Source organism: Schistocerca cancellata, chromosome 10 (genome assembly GCF_023864275.1).
Source record: "Schistocerca cancellata isolate TAMUIC-IGC-003103 chromosome 10, iqSchCanc2.1, whole genome shotgun sequence".
Classification (NCBI taxonomy): Eukaryota; Metazoa; Arthropoda; class Insecta; order Orthoptera; family Acrididae; genus Schistocerca; species Schistocerca cancellata.
The window spans coordinates 106,497,617-106,518,993 of record NC_064635.1 but is presented as its reverse complement, the minus strand read 5'-3'; the positions used below and the strand labels follow the sequence as shown (position 1 = coordinate 106,518,993).

Genomic DNA, 21,377 nt, shown 5'->3' with positions numbered 1-21,377 from the left:
CATCATCCTGTCATCATCATCAGCCTGTCATCACCATCATCATGTCATCAGCATCATTCTATCACAGCATTAGTCCACTGTCAGCTTCATCTCGTTGTCAGTTTCATCACGTCATACGCGAACAATAGACATAGACTACACTTAGATTACACAGACACAAACATAGATATATACACAGAAATAAGAGACGAAGAACAACGGGCACAATTAAACGCACTGACAAACAGTATTTCAAAAACTACACTTGAAGAGTATATGCGGACACGGCATTACAGACATGCCTATGTGCAGCGTATCAACAATATCCAGAGGATGGACAGCGATACCCACAGTGACAACGAAAATAGTGACAATGAGGAGGAACAGGAGGAGGAAGCTGAGATGTGACAGCAAATAAGCAAAAGTGCTGGCAATCTAGCCAAGAAAACACCACATGATGTACATGGATGGGCACCTAAAGCAGTTAATACATAGGATTAGTAATAAATAGGATAAGCAACATTATTTCTCTACTAATAACCATTTGTGTGTATGTGTGTGTGTGTGTGTGTGTGTGTGTGTGTGTGTGTGACTGGCGGTCAACGGCTCGAAGAAACCACTCTGAGGTATTCAACGTCAGTCACATTCGGTGGTGGCACTAACAAATCTCTCATCTATCCTATTCTTCTTAAAAAACAACAAAATTTTATTTATATTTCAACCTTAAATTATTGTTATTTTGAAAAGTATCATTCTTTGTAAATGTTGTAGATAAAACAAAAGGAAAGAAAATTGTAAAAAGATGAAAAACGAAAATTGTAATATGTACGTCCTGTTTTAAACATCAGGTAACAGATCTATAATTTGGCAATAAATAAATAAATAAATAAAACGTTCTGTGACCTTCTCAGCTCTATGATCTTCTATGCTTCATAACATTCTCACAGTCATCACATTGTCAGTTTCATCACACAGTCAACTTCAGCACACTCTGAGTTTAATTACAGCTTGATCACATTGTAAATTTCGTCGCTTTGTCAGCTTTCTGCATCATCTGATTCATCACATTGCCAGATTCATTGCATTGCAAACTTCGTCACATTTTCAGCTTCATCATATTCTCCATCGTATTGTCAGTTCCATCACATCATCAGCTTTATCACATCGTCAGCTTCATCCCATTGTGAGCATCATCACATTGTCAGCTTAATCACATTTTCAGATTCATCACAACATCAGATTCATCATGCCGTCAGATTCATCACATTGTTAGATTCATTACATTTTCAGTTTCATCAAACTATCAGCTTCATCACAACTGTCAGATTTGTCTCATTGTCACCTTCATCCCATTGGCAGCCTGATCACATCGTCAGCAACTTGCCAGTATCATCCCATAATCAAGGTTATTGCATTACTCAAATATATCACTATGGGATTAGCATTTCTGATCCTTAACAACATCCAGTCATCAATAATTGTCATGATGATTACAATGAGAGTATGATGAGAGTCCCTGTCTCTGTTTGGAGATGACACCCAAGTAATCATATTGGTGCCACAAGAGGAGGACGTCCCAACAGTGCTGAGCGGAACAGACTAAGAGGTGAATGCCCAAAGTGAACTTGGGACGCGAGCAAGAGGTCAGAGGCAGCAGCCCTACCATTGACCAGTCCCAGTTTTTAGAGGAATCCGTGTTATTGGCGAGTCGTAGATGCAGATAACAAAGACGCTCCTGGCAAGAGAGCCGTCCTTACCTTCCTCGAAGCCGACCCACTTCTTGGCGCCGCCCTCAGGCTTCTTGGACGGCTGCTCGTCCTCGCCCTTGTCCTTCTGCTTGGCCTCGGACTCGGGCTTCTTGCGCTGGAAGTAGCTGGTGGAGCGGATGCGGTCGAGATCGTCCTGGGTCTTGCGGAGGACGGTGTCGACGCCGGCGGTCAGCGCCTTGAACTGCCGCCACTCGTCCGCTTCGGCGCCCTGTGCACACCACCACCACAGCTGCCGTCACCAGCACCAGTACGCGGTCGGCAGGCCCACTCCCCCTCCACCCCTCCCCCGCCCCACCCTCACGCTTACTTCCTGGTCGTCACGTGGTGTGCCGTTAATCTACCCAGCCAACTACTGCGACCAGTCACAACTATCAGACTGAACGCATCACCACCGCCAGCTCTAAACAACCGCCATTGACCTAGCCTGAAGACCGTCACTCTCTACCCTCTCCCAACAAAACTTCACTTGATACTCTCCCCCAGACTACGAAATTCAATCTAATATTGATCTGTTCTATCAGCAGTGTATAAACTACATGTTAGGGAAACGAGAATATAATTTTCGTGTATCAATAAAGAAAACTATAATCATCCAGAATGAAAATCATCCAGGAGACGAGGTACTGGCAGAAGTAAAGCTGTGAGTACCGGGCGTGAGTCGTGCTTCGGTAGCTCAGATGGTAGAGCACTTGCCCGCGAAACGCAAAGGTCCCGAGTTCGAGTCTCGGTCGGGCACACAGTTTTAATCTGCCAGGAAGTTTCAACTATAATCATGGTTCATCATGAGAATATATCTCACTTGGTCAAAACAAATAACAGATAATATCCGGCTTAAGCAGGTCTCCAGCAATGATCTGGACAGTGGTATAGAACATTAGATGAACAGATGCAAGTCAATATGCAGAATGATAAACGAACTAAACAAAATTACACTTTCATAAAACTATGTGATACATGACATGGCAGGGAAGGGATCTAAGGTACAAGCACATACGAAAGCTTTTTTCGGCTTTCGTACGTGCTTGTACCTTAGTTCCCTTCCATGCTGTGTTTATGGGTCCCATTCACCGCGTGTACCATGAATACGACCCGCAGCATTACTGCAGTCCGCTTCCAGTAGCTGCACGTGTCACGCAGGGGCATTGTACCAGCACTCGGTAAGTGTTGGTCTGATCCCGGCAGAGGTTCGAGTCCTGTCTCGGGCATGGGTGTGTGTGTTTGTCCTTAGGATAATTTAGGTTAAGCAGTGTGTAAGCTTAGGGACTGATGACCTTAGCAGTTAAGTCCCATAAGATTTCGCACCCCTTTTTTTTAGGTCTTTTCGTATAGTTCGCCATATCAGGTTGAAAGCTGGTTTGCGCTTTCTGCAGTGAAGGGTCGTTACTTAGTTTAACTTTGGTCTAGTGCGTGACTTCCAACAAACGTCTTGTAGTGGCTTTATTCTTATACACTGCATGAATTCTCGGTGGCAATCTTCTGACAAGAGGCAGTTTCTTTGTAGCCACAGTTTGGGATGTTATTTGACAACTACTTGTTTGGGTACGGACATGACGTCCTATTATTGCTAGATATGTTATTTCTTAATCATTTTTATTGATTTTTCACTGTCTAAACATTAATCTCTGATTTTTAATAACATTTTTAATTGTTTAATGGATTAGTTTACAGCTGGTTTTGTTTCAGGTTTCAGATACAGCGGATCATTGGGATAAGCCCCCGAAACTGTGGTTGTATATAGTGTGGTCCATTGATAGTGACCGCGCCAAATATCGCACGAAATGAACATCAAACGAAAAAATTACAAAGAACGAAACTCGTCTAGCCTGACAGGGGAAACCAGAGGCCGCTATGGCTGGCCCGCTAGATGGCGCTGCCATAGGTCAAACGTATATTAACTACGTTTTTTTGAATAGGAACCCCCATTTTTATTACATATTCGTGTAGTACGTAAAGAAATATGAATGTTTTAGTTGCAGCACTTTTTTCGCTTTGTGATAGATGGCGCTGTAATAATCATAAACGTATAAGTGCGTGGTATCACGTAACATTCTGCCAGTGCCGACGGTATTTGCTTCGTGATAGATTACCCGTGTTAAAATGGACCGTTTACCAATTGCGGGAAAGGTCGATATCGTGTTGATGTATGGCTATTGTGATCAAAATTCCCAACGGCGTGTACTGTGTATGCTGCTCGGTATCCTGGACGACATCATCCAAGTGTCCGGACCGTTCTCCGAATAATTGCGTTATTTAAGGAAACAAAAGTGTACAGCCACATGTGAAACGTCAACCACGACCTGCAACAAATGATGATGCACAAGTAGGTGTTTTAGCTGCTGTCGCGGCTAATCCGCACATCAGTAGCAGACAAATTCCGCGACAATGGGGAATCTCATAAACGTCGATGTTGAGAATGCTACATCAACATCGATTGCACCCGTACCATATTTCTATGCACCAGGAATTACATGGCGACGACTTTGAACGTCGTGTACAGTTCTGCCACTGGGCACAAGAGAAATTACGGGACGAAGACACTTCTTTTACACGCGTTCTATTTAGCGGTGAAGCGTCATTCACCAACAGCGGTAACGTAAACCGACATAATATGCACTATTGGGCAACGGAAAATCCACGGTGGCTGCGACAAGTGGAACATCAGCGATCTTGGCGGGTTAATGTATGGTGCGGCATTATGGGAGGATGGATAATTGGCCCCCATTTTATCGATGGCAATCTAAATGGTGCAATGTATGCTGATTTCCTACGTAACGTTCTACCGATGTTACTACAAGATGTTTCACTGCATAACAGAATGTCAATGTACTTCCAACATGATGGATGTCTGGCACATAGCTGGCGTGAGGTTGAAGCGGTATTGAATAGCATATTTCATGAGAGGGGGATTGGTTGTCGAAGCACCATACCATGGTCCGCAAGTTCACCGGATCTAACGACCCCGGATTTCTTTCTGTGGGGAAAGTTGAAGGATATTTGCTATCGTGATCCACCGACAACGCCTGACAACATGCGTCAGTGCATTGTCAATGTATGTGCGAAAATGACGGAAGGCGAAATACTCGCTGTTGAGAGGAAAGTCATTACACGTATTGCCAAAGGTACCGAGGTTGACGGAAATCATTTTGAGCATTTATTGCATTAATGTGGTATTTACAGGTAATCAAGCTGTAACAGCATGCGTTCTCAGAAATGATAAGTTCACAAAGGTACATGTATCACATTGGAACAACCGGAATAAAATGTTCAGACGTACTTACGTTCTGTATTTTAATTTAAAAAACCTAATGTTACCAACTGTTCGTCTAACATTGTGAGCCATATGTTTATGACTATTACAGCGTCAAAAGCGAAAAAAGTGGTGCAACTAAAACATTCATATTTCTTTGCGTACTACACGAATATGTAATAAAAATGGGGGTTCCTATTTAAAAAAAAAAACACAGTTGATATCCGTTTGACCTATGGCAGCGCCATCTAGCGGGCCAATCATAGAGCCATCTGGTTTCCCCCTTCAAGCTAGACGAGTATCGTTCTTTGTAGTTTTTTCTTTTGACGCTTATTTCGTGAGATATTTGGCCCAGTCACGATCAATGGACCACCCTGTGTAGCGATTCCTGTCATGCAAAATTTAGGCCGATAGCAGTGTTTTACAACTGGGTCATATTTGTTTATCATGAACATGTACATTCTATCTCACCCCGTCATCTTCTCATTTTTTCTGTTTCTTTTCTAATGCCTAAATGATAAAGTCAATGGTCATATTTTTAACGGCATGAATGAAAATAACCTTTTTTCTTTGTAAAAATACATATAAATGTTTCTGTTGCTGGCGTAAGCTGTCGCCAGCACACCAGTCGGCAAAGATGCAGCAAGAAAATCGATAGTAGGCACTGGATGAAGAGCGCCTATCATCATGAGAGAGGCCAAAGACAGACTCGCAATCAACGCGCTGCCAACGTCCTCTCGACCGCAAGTATTTAGTTCGCCGCCACTGACCGGTCAGTCTCAGTTTCAATCTCAGTCACTGACACACCAACACGCTCTCGAAGTCGGCTCTGCCATACATCGCATAACAGGACTTTTACTTCTCCAGCAGTGAGGCTAACGTGGACTGATGTTGAAGAGCTTGTACCACAACACCTACACGCTGTTAAAGTTAAGTAGCAGCTATTTATTTAAGTAAATAAAGAATCCCGTTAATATGTGTGTGCAGTTGTGTTGTAGAAACAGGATACCGCCCACCAAACAACATCCTCTATTCCTATGGTACAAGACTCTACAATGTGAAAGAGGACACTAGCGTTTCACTTTAGTAACTATACATGGCGTCGCAGCAGGAATGGTCAATATTGCGGGATATGCAGACACGCTCATTTGAAGCAAAAAGCTTCCTATGGACACACAATCTATTCCAAGTTGTTTCTGACATTGAGCACATTCAATTTGTTTTTGGATTAGTGGTGCACACGAATGTGTCTTACGCAGCCAACGTCTTTGAACTTCTATTCTAGTCCAACCCACTTCGTTGCTTTCACCTTCTTTTCTCGGATTATCTTTCTGCAATAGGAATAGTAGCAGACCCAAAATAGCACGCTTTGGGATTCACTATGAGATTTCTCCACAGTAACTAAAATTTTCTATATTTCCAGCATTGTTTGTATTATTCAGTACTAATTTCTGCATTCTGTTTGATAGATACGATTCAAACCAGTTGCGTCTAAAGCCATCTGACCCATAAATAACAACGTACATCAAATGTATTCTCGGAAACCATACGGAAAACCCATAGTCTGATGAACCAAAACATTATGACCACCTGTTTAATAGCCTTTGGAACGTATCACGGATCCGATAGTTTGTTGGTAGGTTTGGGAGGTACGTAATTCGCGGTCATAACGGACCGCTGATTTGCGTACGCGATCGTGGCGCCCGATAGCGACCCAGATGGTTCCATAGGATTTACATCAGGCGAATTTCGTCGCCGACACTTCAACGTGAGTTCACTATAATGCCCTTCAAATCACTGTAGCACGGTTCTGACACCGAGATACGGACAGTTATACCGCTGAAAGCTGACATCGCCGTCGTGGAAGACATCAAGCATGGTGGTTAGTAGCTGTGAGTGCGCCTTCGATTACTACCACAGATCCCATGCATGCGCAGGATAATGTCTCCCATAGCATAACACTGCTCCCACCAGCTTGCGACCGTGGCGCGCTACTTGCTTCGAGCCGCCATTCATATCGATGACGGCGTTTTTGGAGAGACCATCTGTAGACTGTGTTAATATAGCTGACAGCACTCTACACCCTAGGAAAGATATTCTGTGGTTGGACGGACTAGCAGTTAGCGAGTGTATAGTGAAGTATATGGACATAATATTCTTATTGGAGACTCTGTGTTGGTAGGAGATGCATTGTAAAGTGAAATGAAATGATGTGTTTATAAGAAAATACGAAAGGCAATGTATGAGGATGGATGTTGTTGCCGGCCGGGGTTGCCGAGCGGTTCTAGGCGCTACAGTCTGGAACCTCGCGACCACTACGGTCGCAGGTTCGAATCCTGCCTCGGGCATTGATGCGTGTGATGTCTTTAGGTTAGTTAGCTTTAAGTAGTTCTAAGTTCTAGGGGACTGATGGCCTCAGAAGTTAAGTCCCATAGTGCTCAGAGCCATTTGATCCATGGATGTTGTTGATAATGTCTGGGCAGTGGAATTATTGACAACCACATAATTTTGGAAACTGGATGTCGCATGAATAAGGTAAAATTTTCCAGATAAGTTGTTTGCTTTTCAGCAAAATCCTTCTCTTTGCTAACCATATGCCTCCTACTAGTTAGAGTCTATAGTAGAATCTTTTTAGTTAGCTGGCTGTTGTTGCTATTTGCTGTAGTTCGTGTTAGGAAAATTTTCTGTGAGGTAAGTGACTTATGAAAAAGAATGGAGCTTCCACTATCGGGATTCGTGATTGAAATGAGTTTAGGCAATTAACGAAGTTGGAGGTAGTTTCATATTTCTTTAATTTCATATCTTTTGGATTTGTATTATTGTTAGGATTTCTTGCAATTCAGGGCCATTCTTTTGTGTTAATTATTGGAAGTCATGTTGTCAACAAATAGCAGTCAGATTGCGTTGGGCTTGTATACTGTGGTTAATAAATGAATAGGTTAAGTTTGAGTTGTCTTTGTCAGGGAAAATTCTTTTGGTCCGTTTTTAAAATAAAAGTAATCAAAGAGGTAGTTTCACATCGACCTAGTATAGCAGAAGTGAGTCACTTGAAGAGCCGACACGTTTCTATTGATCGATGGTCGAATCCCGATTGTCCCCTGCTCACTGCAATCGTAATTGACGATGTCATTAGGTCAATATGTGAACACATAGGAGTAGTCTGGTGAGGGGCTCCATAATCAACAAATTACGACGAACGGAGTTCTCCGAAACACTTGCGCTTGCACCAGCGTTGTGCTCTTTCGGCAGAGATGCCACAGATCACCATCTATCCCAACTCACAGAAGCCCGCGTTCTGTGAAGAGTCGCGGACGTCCAACCGTTTAGCGCCTAGAGGTAGTTTCACTGTCCTTCTGCCTCTCCTCACAGATGCTCACGACAGCACCATGTGAACATTTGACCAGCTTCTCCGTTTTCGAGATACTGGTTCACAGGCTCTGTGTAATAGTAATCTGCCCTTTGTCATAGTCGCTTATCTCAATGGATTTCCCCATTTGCAGTCCATATCTTCTCTAGGATGATCCCCCGTGCACGTCTACTCTGCTTACATTCTTTTGTTACCGCGTCATGTACCTGCAACGCCACCAGGCAGCATTCAGTATCGTGGTGGACAGTGGTCATAATGTTTTGGGTTATCAGTGTATGTAGTCAGAAGTCATTTGCTTCAACTAAGCGTCGTTGTAATATCTCTGAATACTGACCATTCCTACTGGGCCAGCCTGTATTGCATCAATTTTATGTATTTTTAAGACCTTTATATGAAGAGCCCGATGTTGTTCCGTACAGCTAGCAACCGCCCGCCCCTCCTCGGTAAGACGGTACGCAGTAATTATAAAGAAATATCGTTAACACAGGGCGAGGGTAGTATTGGACTCATTATTGAACCCTGTGGAACACCGAGTGTGTTTTCTCTCCGCTATGATGATGCGCCATGCCTTTACGCATTAGTGAAACGCTGCAGACTAACTCCGTACCCGCTGACCACGACACTGCCCGGCAGTACGGGCCTGCGAGCCACAGCATGCCGCAGTCGGCCACGCGGACACACCTGGTCCTCCTGATCCGGAGCGCCGTCCTGCTGCTGCTGCTGCTGCTGGTGGGTGCGGCGGTACTCCTCGAGCTCGGCGGCGTCGAAGAGTTCCTCCTCGCGGCCCTTCTTCTTGCCCTTCTTCTTCTTCTTGGTCTTCTTGAGGCCCTTAGTTAGCTTGTGCATATTCCGCCGCCGTCGCCGTCGCCACTGCCGCCGCTCGCCCCTCTGCTGCTACCCACAAGGCCCTTCTGCAACACAAAACGCCCGGCACGGCGAACTCACTACACGGCTCCAACTCTGGGGACGCTCACAAACGTTGCTCCATGTACCAGACAGCGTCTATAACAGAGCGGAATTGAGCTCCGTATACTCGCTTTAAACTCGCCAGCGCATCCTGTGGCGTCGCTTCTGAATTAATCGCCACGTCTCTGTACGATCGGAGACTCGACTCGCCAGCCTCTGGCCCACTGGGTCTCATCTCTTGGGTATGTTTTAGGTGCAAGATGACTATACCAGCTTAGAACGGAGAACGAGTACACGAGGCTGTATAACAGAGGATCCGCAGCATACCCTGCTACACACAAAAACGTTGGCCGTGATGACTTGTGAACCGTGAATGGAAGACAGCAGGCAGATTCCATATTTCTAGATTTCAAAAAATCAAAAACAAAAGAAGAGCTGCACGTTTTGCATTATCGCGAAATAGTGTGAGTGTGACGGACATGATACAGGATTTAGGGTGGACACAACTGAAACAAAGGTGTTCTCCGTTGCGGGTATCTTCTTACGAAGTTTCAGTCGCCAACTTTCTCCTCCGAACGCGAAAATATTTTGTTGACGCTGACCTGCGTAGGGAGAAACGATCTTCATAATAAAATAACGGAAATCAGTGCTCGCACGCACAGATATAGGTGTTCGTTTTTTTGCGTGGTGTTCGACATTGGAATAATACAGTATTATTGTGAAGGTGGTTCGATGAACCTTTAGCCAGGTACGTAACTATGATTTGGAGAGTATCCATGTAAAACTTTCTAGCAGATTAAAACTGTGTGCCGGACCGAGACTCGGGACCTTTCCCTTTCGCGGGCAAGTGTTCGCAGAAGAGCTTCTCTGAAGTTTGGAAGGTAGGAGACGAGGTACTGGCAGAATTAAAGCTGTGAGGACGGATCGTGAATCGTCCGTAGATAGCTCAGATGGTAGAGCACTTGCCCGCGAAAGGCAAAGGTCCCGAGTTCGAGTCTCGGTCCGGCACACAGTTTTAATCTGCCAGAAAGTTTAATATCAGCGCACACTCCGCTGCAGAGTGAAAATCTCATTCCAGTAGCCTATCTATGTAGATGAAATACTTGATGCGGTGCCCCACTGTAGACTGCAGTTCCGGATATGTGAGTAGCTCGGCAACTTCTTAATGGTGTTGTAAAAGTACCGTAGGCTACCGTAGCCTATTGTCAGTAAGCGTAGACTACAGTAGTTCTTCTAGTGGCTTTGGTCAGGTAAGGTCATATCCGCATTACTTTTACGTTAAGTGTGTTGTCTACCTATGGAGCTTTCTTACCTGTGCAATCAGTGTCTTACTAGATTCCTCTAAAAACCGAAAGCGGAGATCCCTCTCGAAACTGAGTGAGGATTTTATATATATATGAAGGGCCAGGTAACTTACGGAACACTTTTGTTCTACATAGTCACGCTCCTGTCTCTTACTCGAAAATAAACTGTATTCACAGCAGAATTGAAATTGTCGATGTTTAATTCAGGTTTTCTTCGAAAACTTGATTTGTAACACGAAACACAGAAATGTTGTAGTAAAAATTAAGAAAAACTATATAGCATATCACAAAAAGATAAAATTAAAAAAAAAAGCAAAACAGGATATATCAAACGCCGCTTTAGTATTTCGTCATGCTTGTATAAAATATTGCTCTTATTGATAGACGACTTTCACGTTTATCAATAATAACAGGAAACGTCTGCCTTTGACCATTACAAAGAATGTTCTGTTCAGTACAAAATAACGACATACTTATATGTATGTTTCTGCATGTAAACTGTACTTGCATCAAAAGTAATTGCTTTGGTTAAATAAAAGCGCAGAAGTTACGCGATCAACTAATTTTTATTCGTTATATGGTTCAAATGGCTCTGAGCGCTATGCGACTTAACTTCTGAAGTCATCAGTCGCCTAGAACTTAGAACTAATTAAACCTGACTAACCTAAGGACATCACACACATCCACGCCCGAGGCAGGATTCGAACCTGCGACCGTAGCGGTCGCTCGACTCCAGACTGTAGCACCTAGAACCGCACGGCCACTCCGGCTGGCTTATTAGTTACAAAATCGAATTTATATCCTCTAAGGATATAAAATTAAAATACACAACGATGTGCACTTCTAATTATGTGCAAAACGCTGCGCGGGGTAGCCGTGTGGTGTTAAGTGTAATGCCACGATTTGCGCGGTTCCCCCCGGCGGAGGTTAGAGTCTTCACTCTGGCAGGTGTGTGTGTGTGTGTGTGTGTGTGTGTGTGTGTGGTCCTTAGCATAAGTTAGTTTAAATTAGATTAAGTAGTCTATAAGCTTAGGGACCGATGACCTGAGCAGTTTGGTCCCATAGGAACTTACCACAAAACATGTGCAAAACAAACAAAAGAAGTAGAAACAAAGAGAAGTCGCCGGTTCCCAGTTTCTCTCTCACACATTCATTCATATTTCTTTCCCTACCAATGGTATCACTACTACCGGTAATCCTATCATTTACTAGGCCACTTGTGTAGTGCACAAAAATGATCCAACTGCTCTACTTCTTAAGTAACAGAACAGAGTACGTTGTCCTCGACGGCGAGTGTTCATCAGAGACAAGGTTATCGACAGGACTGCCTCAGATACCTGTTATGGGACTGTTGTTATTTTTTGTATGCGTAAATAATCTAGCGAAGAGGTTGAGCAGCAGTCTTTGGCTGTTTACTGTCGACGCTGCTGTGCATGGGAAGGTGCCTTCTCTTCAGTGACTGTAGAATGCTACCAAAATCTCTCGTTGGTGTAATGAATAGCCGCGAGGGACTAGCCAAGCGGTCTAAGACGCTGCAGTCGTGGACTGTGCGGCTGGTCCCGGCGGAGGTTCGAGTACTCCCTCGGGCATGAGTGTGTGTGTGTTTGTCCTTAGGATAATTTAGGTTAAGTATTGTGTAAGATTAGGGACTGATGGCCTTAGCAGTTAAGTCCCATAAGGTTTCACACACATTTGAACATTTTTTTGTGATGAATGGCACCTAATTCTAAATGTAGAAACATGTAAGTTGATGCAAACGATTAGGAAAAACAAGCCCGTAATGTTCGAATATAGCATTAGTAATGTGATTGACATGGTCAAATCGATTAAATATCTTGGTGTAACGTTTATATATACAGGGTGAGTAACCTAACGTTACCGCTGGATATATTTCGTAAACCACATCAAATACTGACGAACCGATTCCACAGACCGAACGTGAGGAGAGGGGCTAGTGTAATTGGTTTATACAAACCATAAAAAATGCACGGAAGTATGTTTTTTAACACAAACCTGCGTTTCTTTAAATGGAACTCCGTTAGTTTTGTTAGCACATTTGAACATATAAACAAATACGTATTCAGTGCCGTTTGTTGCACTGTAAAATGTTAATTACATCCGGAGATATTGTAACCTAAAGTTGACGCTTGAGTACCACTCCTCCGCTGTTCGATCGTGTGTATCGGAGAGCACCGAATTACGTAGGGATCCAAAGGGAACGGTGATGGACCTTAGGTACAGAAGAGACTGGAACAGCACATTACGTCCACATGCTAACACCTTTTTATTGGTATTTTTCACTGACGCACATAATATCCAGAGGTAATGTTAGGTGACTCACCCTGTATTTTGCCAGTTATTCTGCGACTTTTTGACAATGTGCTTCACATCTGCAGAGCGAACTGGACAATAACATTGTTCTGTCATGTGCGGTTGCATAAAACGAACCGGTAGGGGCAGCTGAATCACTCTTGTGTTTGACAGGCTGAATACATATGGCGTCCCAGGAGGAGTGGTCAGTATTCATGAATATGACAAGTAACATCATTCAAAGCAAAAAACTGCAGTAAACATGGACTGCAAGATGCGTGCCTGAGGAGCTGTGAATACTTGTACCTCTTCAATAGTGCTCATAGCTGTTACGGTATGCATTTTAGAATCCATGTTTACTGCACTTCTTTGCTACAAATGATCGTACCTGTTCTTATCGTCGAATACAGACCACTCCTCTTGGCATAGTCTGTATTACTGAACCGCCATCCCAGTGATTCGCAGTACCATTTGCATGTTGCACAAGTAACGGCTTCCAGGGGCAACAAAACTGTGATTTTCACTATTTCAGTATTTAAAAATTTCAAATACTTTCGTCTTTTCATTAAAAAGTATAATCTGATGTTAAGTGTTTAACATAATAAGACAATTAAATAGTCCGACGCTGTGTATATATTTTCATGCAGCGTAGCTCGCAGTGTCCAAACATTCAGAATATATTCTTACAGTGTTTCAGAATGAGAGCACTTAGTGACTTGCAAAAGCCTTTCACAAAATTTCAAACCTTTTCTTAACTGCTTCTCGCTGACTCTCCCACAAAAAATGATAGAAGGAAAAAAAATGTTTATCGCCTACTAAATATACGCTGTTCAAGCAGTAAAATTTCAGCATCATGTACGATGATTTAATTTATTAATTCTTTACCACTAATCCTATTCGCAACATATTTTACACACAGCGTCTACATAGGACATGTAGCTATAGAACCACGGGACTACTGCCAATTTCAAAGACATAAGTACTTAGTTATTTTCAACCTCACTATGCTCCGCTACTCTGTCCCTACAACGCTCCATGCGAATTTTCCACTGATGGAAACAATCCTAGAAGTCTTCCTCTGTGACCTCCTTGATGACGCGTGCCGCTTTTCCCTTCATTGCTTCAACGGACCTAAATCTTGTTCCTTTTAACTCAGATTTGACCTTGGGGAGGAGATAAAAGACACAAGGTGGTGGCCCAGTCGAGTAAGGTAGGTAGTCTAACAATGCTATGCTGTACGTCCCTGGAAATCTCTTAACAGACAATGCGGTGTGAACCGGTGCTATGTGTTGATGCAGAAACGATGATTTCTTCTTCCACAATTCAGGTGGTTCTTTTTTTCTTGTCACGGAGTTGAGGAGGAACCTCAGGGTCGTAATATTGATTAACACTTTGACCTTCAGCAATGCAATGGAGATACACAGTTCGATAAATATCCAAGACAAAGCATCATCCCTTTGAATCTTGATTTACTCCTTCGAGCTTTTCCTGCTCTCGGTGTTGGGCCCTTCCAGTGCCTAGATCGGCGTTTTTTTTCCTAGATCATAAGTGAAAAACCAAGATTCGTCACATCTTACCACTCTTTCCAAGAAATCAGGATCATTTTCAATAGCATTTCAAGTGTCAGTACAAAATTTTTACAAGCTTCTTTTTGTTCGAACGTGAGAATTTTCGGTGCCAGCTTCGCACACACTTTTCTCGTGTTAAATAGGCTATATAAAATTTTCCTTATGCATTCTTTTTCAATTCCTACAGTTTCAGCAATCGATATAGTACTCCACCGACGGCCATATCGAAGCAGACTACCTACTGTTCCGATACTTTCATCCGTTTCTGATGTCGAAGGGCGTCCCAGCCGTGAGTCATCTTCAACGGCTATTCGGCCGTCTTGGAAACACTTGAATCACGCAAAAACCCGCGTGCGTGATAAACAGTCTTCGCCATATACTTCTTTTAGTAACAGGTTTCAGTAGCAGTTTTCCTAACTTGCAGTGAAACTTCACGACAATTCCTTGCTCTATTACTACACTTATTATTTTTCCGGCAAAAGCAAAAAACAACTGCTACAGTAACGAAGGCCACGACCGCACAGATTTCTCTACAGATACCAAAGATGCCGCATTCGACTGAGAAGAGTTCACTATTGGTCGTCCATCTTTGGCGCATGCGTACTTCCTCTGTGTGACAGCAGCAGTCCCGTTGTTTTTATAACTACACTTCGTACACTGAAGTGTATAAATGTACGCGCTTCTGAAACTTCCTGGGAGAAAACGTGTGCTGAACCGAGGCTCGAACACGGGACCTTTGCCTTTCGCGGGCAAGTATCATATCAGCGCACACTCCTCTTGTTATGTTTCTTTATTTACGTGACCATTACGGCACTCCAACCCCAGTTCTCGATACCAGTAATATCGTACTACTTTTCTGCCAAGTAAGAGACATATTTTTGTGACAATATTCACATTTGGTTTTATAAATGTATAGGTATTCCGATGTATGGTTCTTGTGTGTATTCATTTCTGTGAGACTGTCATAATAGTTGACTTACTTGTAACAGTTTTGGCGCGAATGCGGACAGAGCAGTCTTTGTTTGACTTTGCAGAAGTTGTTATTTCGCTTTGTAAAAGAACAGTCAAGTCTTGTGTTTAGTTAAAGTGGAAATTAAATATATGAAGGTTGATAAAAAACTGTTTTCTTGATGATGTGACAATGAAGAAGAAGTATATGTGAATTTACAAGAAGTTTAATAAAAGTGTCGATCGTGAACATCAAGTCAAAAATTATTTGTACCATAGCATTGTTCTGATCTGGGATTGTTTGATCATTAAGAATTTCCTGAAAATCGCATTTGTTAGGTCTTCAAATATTGCTAAAATACAGATCTGGACCTTCTAGCAGTCAAAGTGGAATCAGCCTAGAATCAAAAATATGAGCCATAACAACTTCGACAAAATCTGCGTAGGAATCCATTCAAGATAAGTGCCAAAATTAATGACTTTTTACAGTAACTTCATTATTTCCATTCTGACGATACCATCCACAGTCAATAACTTTGTTGTTGCCCGATAAAGCGGACATATGCTGCGTGAGCAACATTATTAATCTGATTTCTAACCTACTTTGCAAGTGGTGATATTGTTAGACTCTGCAGAGTGAAAATTACATTCTAGGTGAATCTTTCTAAGCTGTGTTCGCCCCCGGTAGCTGAGTGGTCAGCGCGACAGAATGTCAGTCCTAAGGGCCTGGGTTCGATTCCCGGCTGGGTCGGAGATTTTCTCCGCTCAGGGACTGGGTGTTGTGTTGTCCTAATCATCATCTCATCCTCATCGACACGCAAGTCGCCGAAGTGGTGTCAAATCGAAAGACTTGCACCAGGCGAACGGTCTACCCGACGGGAGGCCCTAGTCACGCGACATTATTTTCTAAACTGTGAGGCTCAGCAATACGTTGCTGTCTCCAGACAGCATAGCGCCGGATCACAGCGCATTATTTATCTTTGGATGACTGTTCTCGTTCCTCTCAGATACACTTGTGGGCACCTCCCTCCACTCTTGCGTTAGAGGGCCAAGCGGTGGTAGAGCGGTCGGGCTTCGTTCCCCCACCCCAGGGTCGTCTGCATGCCTTACTCTCCATGCTGTTGCGTCGTGTCTGTTGGCTATGCATTTCCTCGTAAGTAGAAGCAAGTCTCTGCGGGGAAAGAGATGAATTCGGACTGCCGGCTGTGGAGAGAGACAGTAAAAGTTTCCGTGTGGGCGAAGCCAAGCTCATCTCGCTGAGTGACGCGTGCCCAGGCGTTACGCCACAGATGCCGCTGCGCGCTATTTCTGGCGCGACTCGCGCTGTTCGCCATGCATTAAGAGCTCTCTCCGAATTGCTTCCACCGTAGGGTTGTTGACTTTTACAGCACCCCAATAACGGACACAGGCGGTAACTACATATGTTTACGCCGAACAACTCTTACCTTACCAAGAAGGGCATGCACGTGCATTAAGCAGAAGACTTGTGTTAATCAGTTCGGTAGCTGGCCGCTGTGGCCGAGCGGTTCTAGGCGCTTCAGTCCAGAACCGTGGCTGCTACGATCGCAGGTTCGAATACTGCCTCCGGCATGGATTTGTGTGATGTTCTTATGTTAGTTAGGTTTAAGTAGTTCTAAGTCTAGGGGACTGATGACCTCAGATGTTAAGTCCCATAGTACTCAGAGCTATTTGAACCATTTTTGAACAGAGAGAGAGAGAGAGAGAGAGAGAATTCAGGGAGCTATACAATGAAGCAGATGTAGATGCGGAAGGCAAGACCAGAAGACTGATGAGCTGGCCACGTCTATAGAAGAGAGCAGGGATCTTTACTGAGAGAAGTCTCAGAGAATAAACCAAAGACCTCTAGGCAGGCCGAAAATGAGATGGAGAGACTAGGTTGCCAAGGATCTCCAGGTACTGAGAGCAAGGCAAGATGATGCCAGAGACAGTATACTGTGGAAGAGGCTACTTCACGTGGCCAAAAACCGGCTACGGTTTGTGGGGTCATGAGAGTAAGAGTAAGTACACACCAGTGGAGGGTATTTAAATAAATAGTTTAGTGTTGTTACCAGGCCTGGTAGGGCGTTTAAGAGGCTTGAACAGCGTTAGATGTTGACTAATCGCTGTGAAGGAAACGGAGACGGCGCGTACTCGTGTGAGACGACGTTATCAGCACCTGACAGGGTTTTAATGGGGCCAGCTGGTCGAATCACGCAATGTCCAAATTTGGGGGCCATTCGATTGTGAAGTGGCCCGATGTTGGATTGGATGCCAAAATTAGCGCAGGCATACTCATCGTGAAGGCTCCAGTCGACCACGTCTGACCACCACACAAGGGAGTATCGCACCAGGCACATCGTAACAGTTTCGTATCTGCACCTGCCTGCGGGAACAAGTAACACACTCCCTGAAACATTCGGGCCAGAACTGATCCCTCACCAATGGTCGGAGACTACCACCAGCCACTCTAGAGTATGCGTGGGCTGTCGTTAACACCACAACGCAAACCATAACGCAAACGGCTGCATTTGGAGTGATATCCTGCAAGCACGGACAATTGATGAACAGCGTCGTATCTGTGTTCAGCAATGAATCGCGATTGTGCACTACTTCGAGTGGGCATCATCAGCGAGTATGGCCACGACCTCACCAGAGGTTCCAGTCTTCCAATGCCTTGGAGAATCACTGCGGACTTGCTCCTGGCATCTGATTTGGGGAGCCATCGAGTATGACTTCAGGTCATCAGTAATAGTGACTGAGCGAACTCTGAAGGCACACCGCCACATGAAGGACACACTGCACCTTCGTGTGCTATCTCTCATGCTACAGTATTGTGGCATTATTTTTCAACACCCCAGATCTGTCCCTGATAGGAAATGTGTGCCACTGGCCGGTTATCAGTTCTGGCCCAGTACCATTGTCCAGGTTATCGAGGACCAGTTGCAAGAGCTATGGACCAGCTTACCCTAGGAGAGGATACAGCAACTTTATGACGCCACACCCAATTAAATCAGCCCATGCGTCAAGGCCAGACAGGGTGCAACGCCGAACTCTAAATGTGCTCATACTGGCTATTTCTTTGAAAATTTCACTCCATTTTGTGATCACCGAAATAACAACAGATATCCTCTCTACCCAACAAGTTTCGTTTTGTTTCCTCTAATCTCCCCCACCCCCACCCACCCGCCCTCCCCCGTCTCCTTTTGGGTGCTTCCGTTCTTTTTGTCAGGTAGTGTAACTAGACTGTCGGAAAATCAGAACTGAAAAGAATACGAGGTGCGACAATAAAGTAATGAGACTGATTTTCTTTGCAAGATGTGGCAACCCTGCAGGCTTGCGTAGGCACAATATCTTTGACCTAGGTCTATAAGCTGCTTCTAGTCCAAGCGGCACATCGATGCAACTGCTCAGTCCTGAGTTCTGCTGTAACAAGTTATCACGTTTTTGTGTCTCTCGTCACGGAAATAGAACCGCATAATATTGCGCAACGTTATGCCATTTCTTTTTGCGTTAAATTGGGTGAAAACGCGACGACAACTTACGGTAAGCTTCAGAAGGCTTTTGGAGAGGAGGTTATGTCAAGAGTTCAAGTTTTTCGCTGGCATAAAATGTTTAGAGAAGGCAGAACGAATGTTGAAGATGAAGAGCGCAGAGGACGACCATCAACCTCGCAGACGGATGTCAACTTGTCCAGGGTAAGTAATCTTGAACGATCTGATCGAAGATTATCCGTAAAAATGATTTCAGAAGGACTGAACATCAATCGAGATACAACTCGCCTAATAATAACTGAAGATCGTGGTATGAGAAAGATTTGTGCAAAAATGCGCCAACCCATACTGCTCTGTCAGTACAGCAATTTTTAACCTCAAAACGAATTTCAGTACTACCACAGCCACCTTATTCACCACATATCGCTCTGTGCGACTTTTTTCTGTTTCCAAGAGTCAAAACGGCGGTCAATTTTCATTTTCAAACAACTCAAGATGTCCAAAAAGCTGTAACGAGGTTCTTGGAGGATATTACAGAAGATGAGTTCCAGAAATGTTACCACCAATGGCAGAAGCGCTGGAAAAAGTGTGTGCAATCAGAAGGGAACTACTTTGAAGAAGACAACACTAAACTTGACTAAAACGGTAAGCAACATTTTTATTTCATATCAGTCTCATTACTTTATTGTCGCACCTCGTAGGAGTATCTGAGATGTGGTGCTATAGAAGAATGTTGAAAATCAGCTGGACTGGCAAGGAATGAGGAGGTTCTCCGCATTATCGCCGAGGAAAGGAGTACATGGGAAACACTGCGAAGAGGAACGTACAGGATGGTAGGACACCTCTTAAGACACGAGGGAATAATTTCCATGGTACTAGAGGAAGATGAAGAGGATAAAAACTGTAGCGGAAGACAGAGACTGGGGTACATCCTGCAAATAATTCAGGACATCCTTAGAAGTGATACTACGAGATGAAAAGGTGGGAGCAGGAGAGGAGTTCGTGGTGGCCCGGATCAAACCATTCAGAAGACTCAAGACAAAGAAAAGCAAGTGTGATGTCGTTGGTATATTTATAAAATAAACTCAACTTCTGAGGTCATTAGTCCCCTAGAACTTAGAACTAATTAAACCTAAATAACCTAAGGACATCACACACATCCATGCGCGAAGCAGGATTCGAACCTGCGACCGTAGCGGTCGCTCGGCTTCAGACTGTAGCGCCTAGAACCGCACGGACACTCCGGCGGCAGTGGTTGCAAAAGTGGAAATGGAATATGGCTGTGTCAGCTGAGCAGATTACATTGTCTAGCGTGACTGGACAAGATGAACGAGCAAAGGCGATTTAACGCCAAGCTTAGCGTCCTGGAGACTCCAGCGGGAGACAATCAGGAGGGAAGGAACGGAGAGCGCGTGGTTTCTTCTGCTAGAACAGGGCTGGGCAAGGACGAGCCCAACCTGTGCCCTTTATCTTTTTGTTACTGCACTATTATCAAGGAAAGTGAAGTGTGCTTGGGCTGTAATTATATATATATATATATATATATATATATATATATATATATATATAAACAGATTAATTTGTTTGTAAACAACTAAAACATCTTTTTTATTTAAAAATGTCTGTCTTGTTGTACGGCTCCTACCACCCGACCGTTATCTTAACATCGTACGTCTAAGAAAATCCTATCTCGCTGTGCGTCGTTTTGGTTAGATACACTTTTCTCACCATTTACACAAAAACAGATGTTCAGCTAAAGGTTTTGTGCACCTTAGTTCAAAGCAAGAACCAAATATTTTATATCATTTGTGGCTTAAGTGGCGCCTAATAGCCTCCGTTCATCTAATTTCTTTAAATGTTCAAATGTGTGTGAATTCCTAAGGGACCAAACTGCTAAGGTCACCGGTCTCTAGGCTTACTTACACACTACTTAAACTAACTTAAACTAACTTACGCTAACAACAAACACACACACCCATGCCCGAGGGAGGACTCGAACCTCCGGTTGGAGGGGCCGCGCAATCCGTGACATGGCGCCTCAAACCGCCCGGCCACTCCCCACGGCCTAATTTCTCTACAAATACTTCTCGGATATTGTTACAGTTTATCCGGGTGAAAACGAAACGACGTCATAAATGGTTTCGGAAACCCACTGCCTACACTCCTGGAAATGGAAAAAAGAACACATTGACACCGGTGTGTCAGACCCACCATACTTGCTCCGGACACTGCGAGAGGGCTGTACAAGCAATGATCACACGCACGGCACAGCGGACACACCAGGAACCGCGGTGTTGGCCGTCGAATGGCGCTAGCTGCGCAGCATTTGTGCACCGCAGCCGTCAGTGTCAGCCAGTTTGCCGTGGCATACGGAGCTCCATCGCAGTCTTTAACACTGGTAGCATGCCGCGACAGCGTGGACGTGAACCGTATGTGCAGTTGACGGACTTTGAGCGAGGGCGTATAGTGGGCATGCGGGAGGCCGGGT

The 21,377-nt window shown here is 44.1% G+C and overlaps 1 protein-coding gene across 1 annotated transcript in view; it reads right to left on the bottom strand.

The window, feature by feature from the left end:
* The window catches only part of LOC126106173 (uncharacterized), a 463,842-nt gene that overhangs the window by 270,358 nt on the left and 172,107 nt on the right, over positions 1-21,377 (bottom strand). Inside the window, exons 2-3 of the mRNA XM_049912411.1 lie at positions 9,044-9,273; positions 1,737-1,956 (exon numbers count right to left, since the gene is read on the bottom strand). Coding sequence (XP_049768368.1) covers positions 1,737-1,956; positions 9,044-9,208 — 385 coding nt within the window. The 5' untranslated portion in view covers positions 9,209-9,273. The remainder of the gene's footprint in view (positions 1-1,736; positions 1,957-9,043; positions 9,274-21,377) is intronic.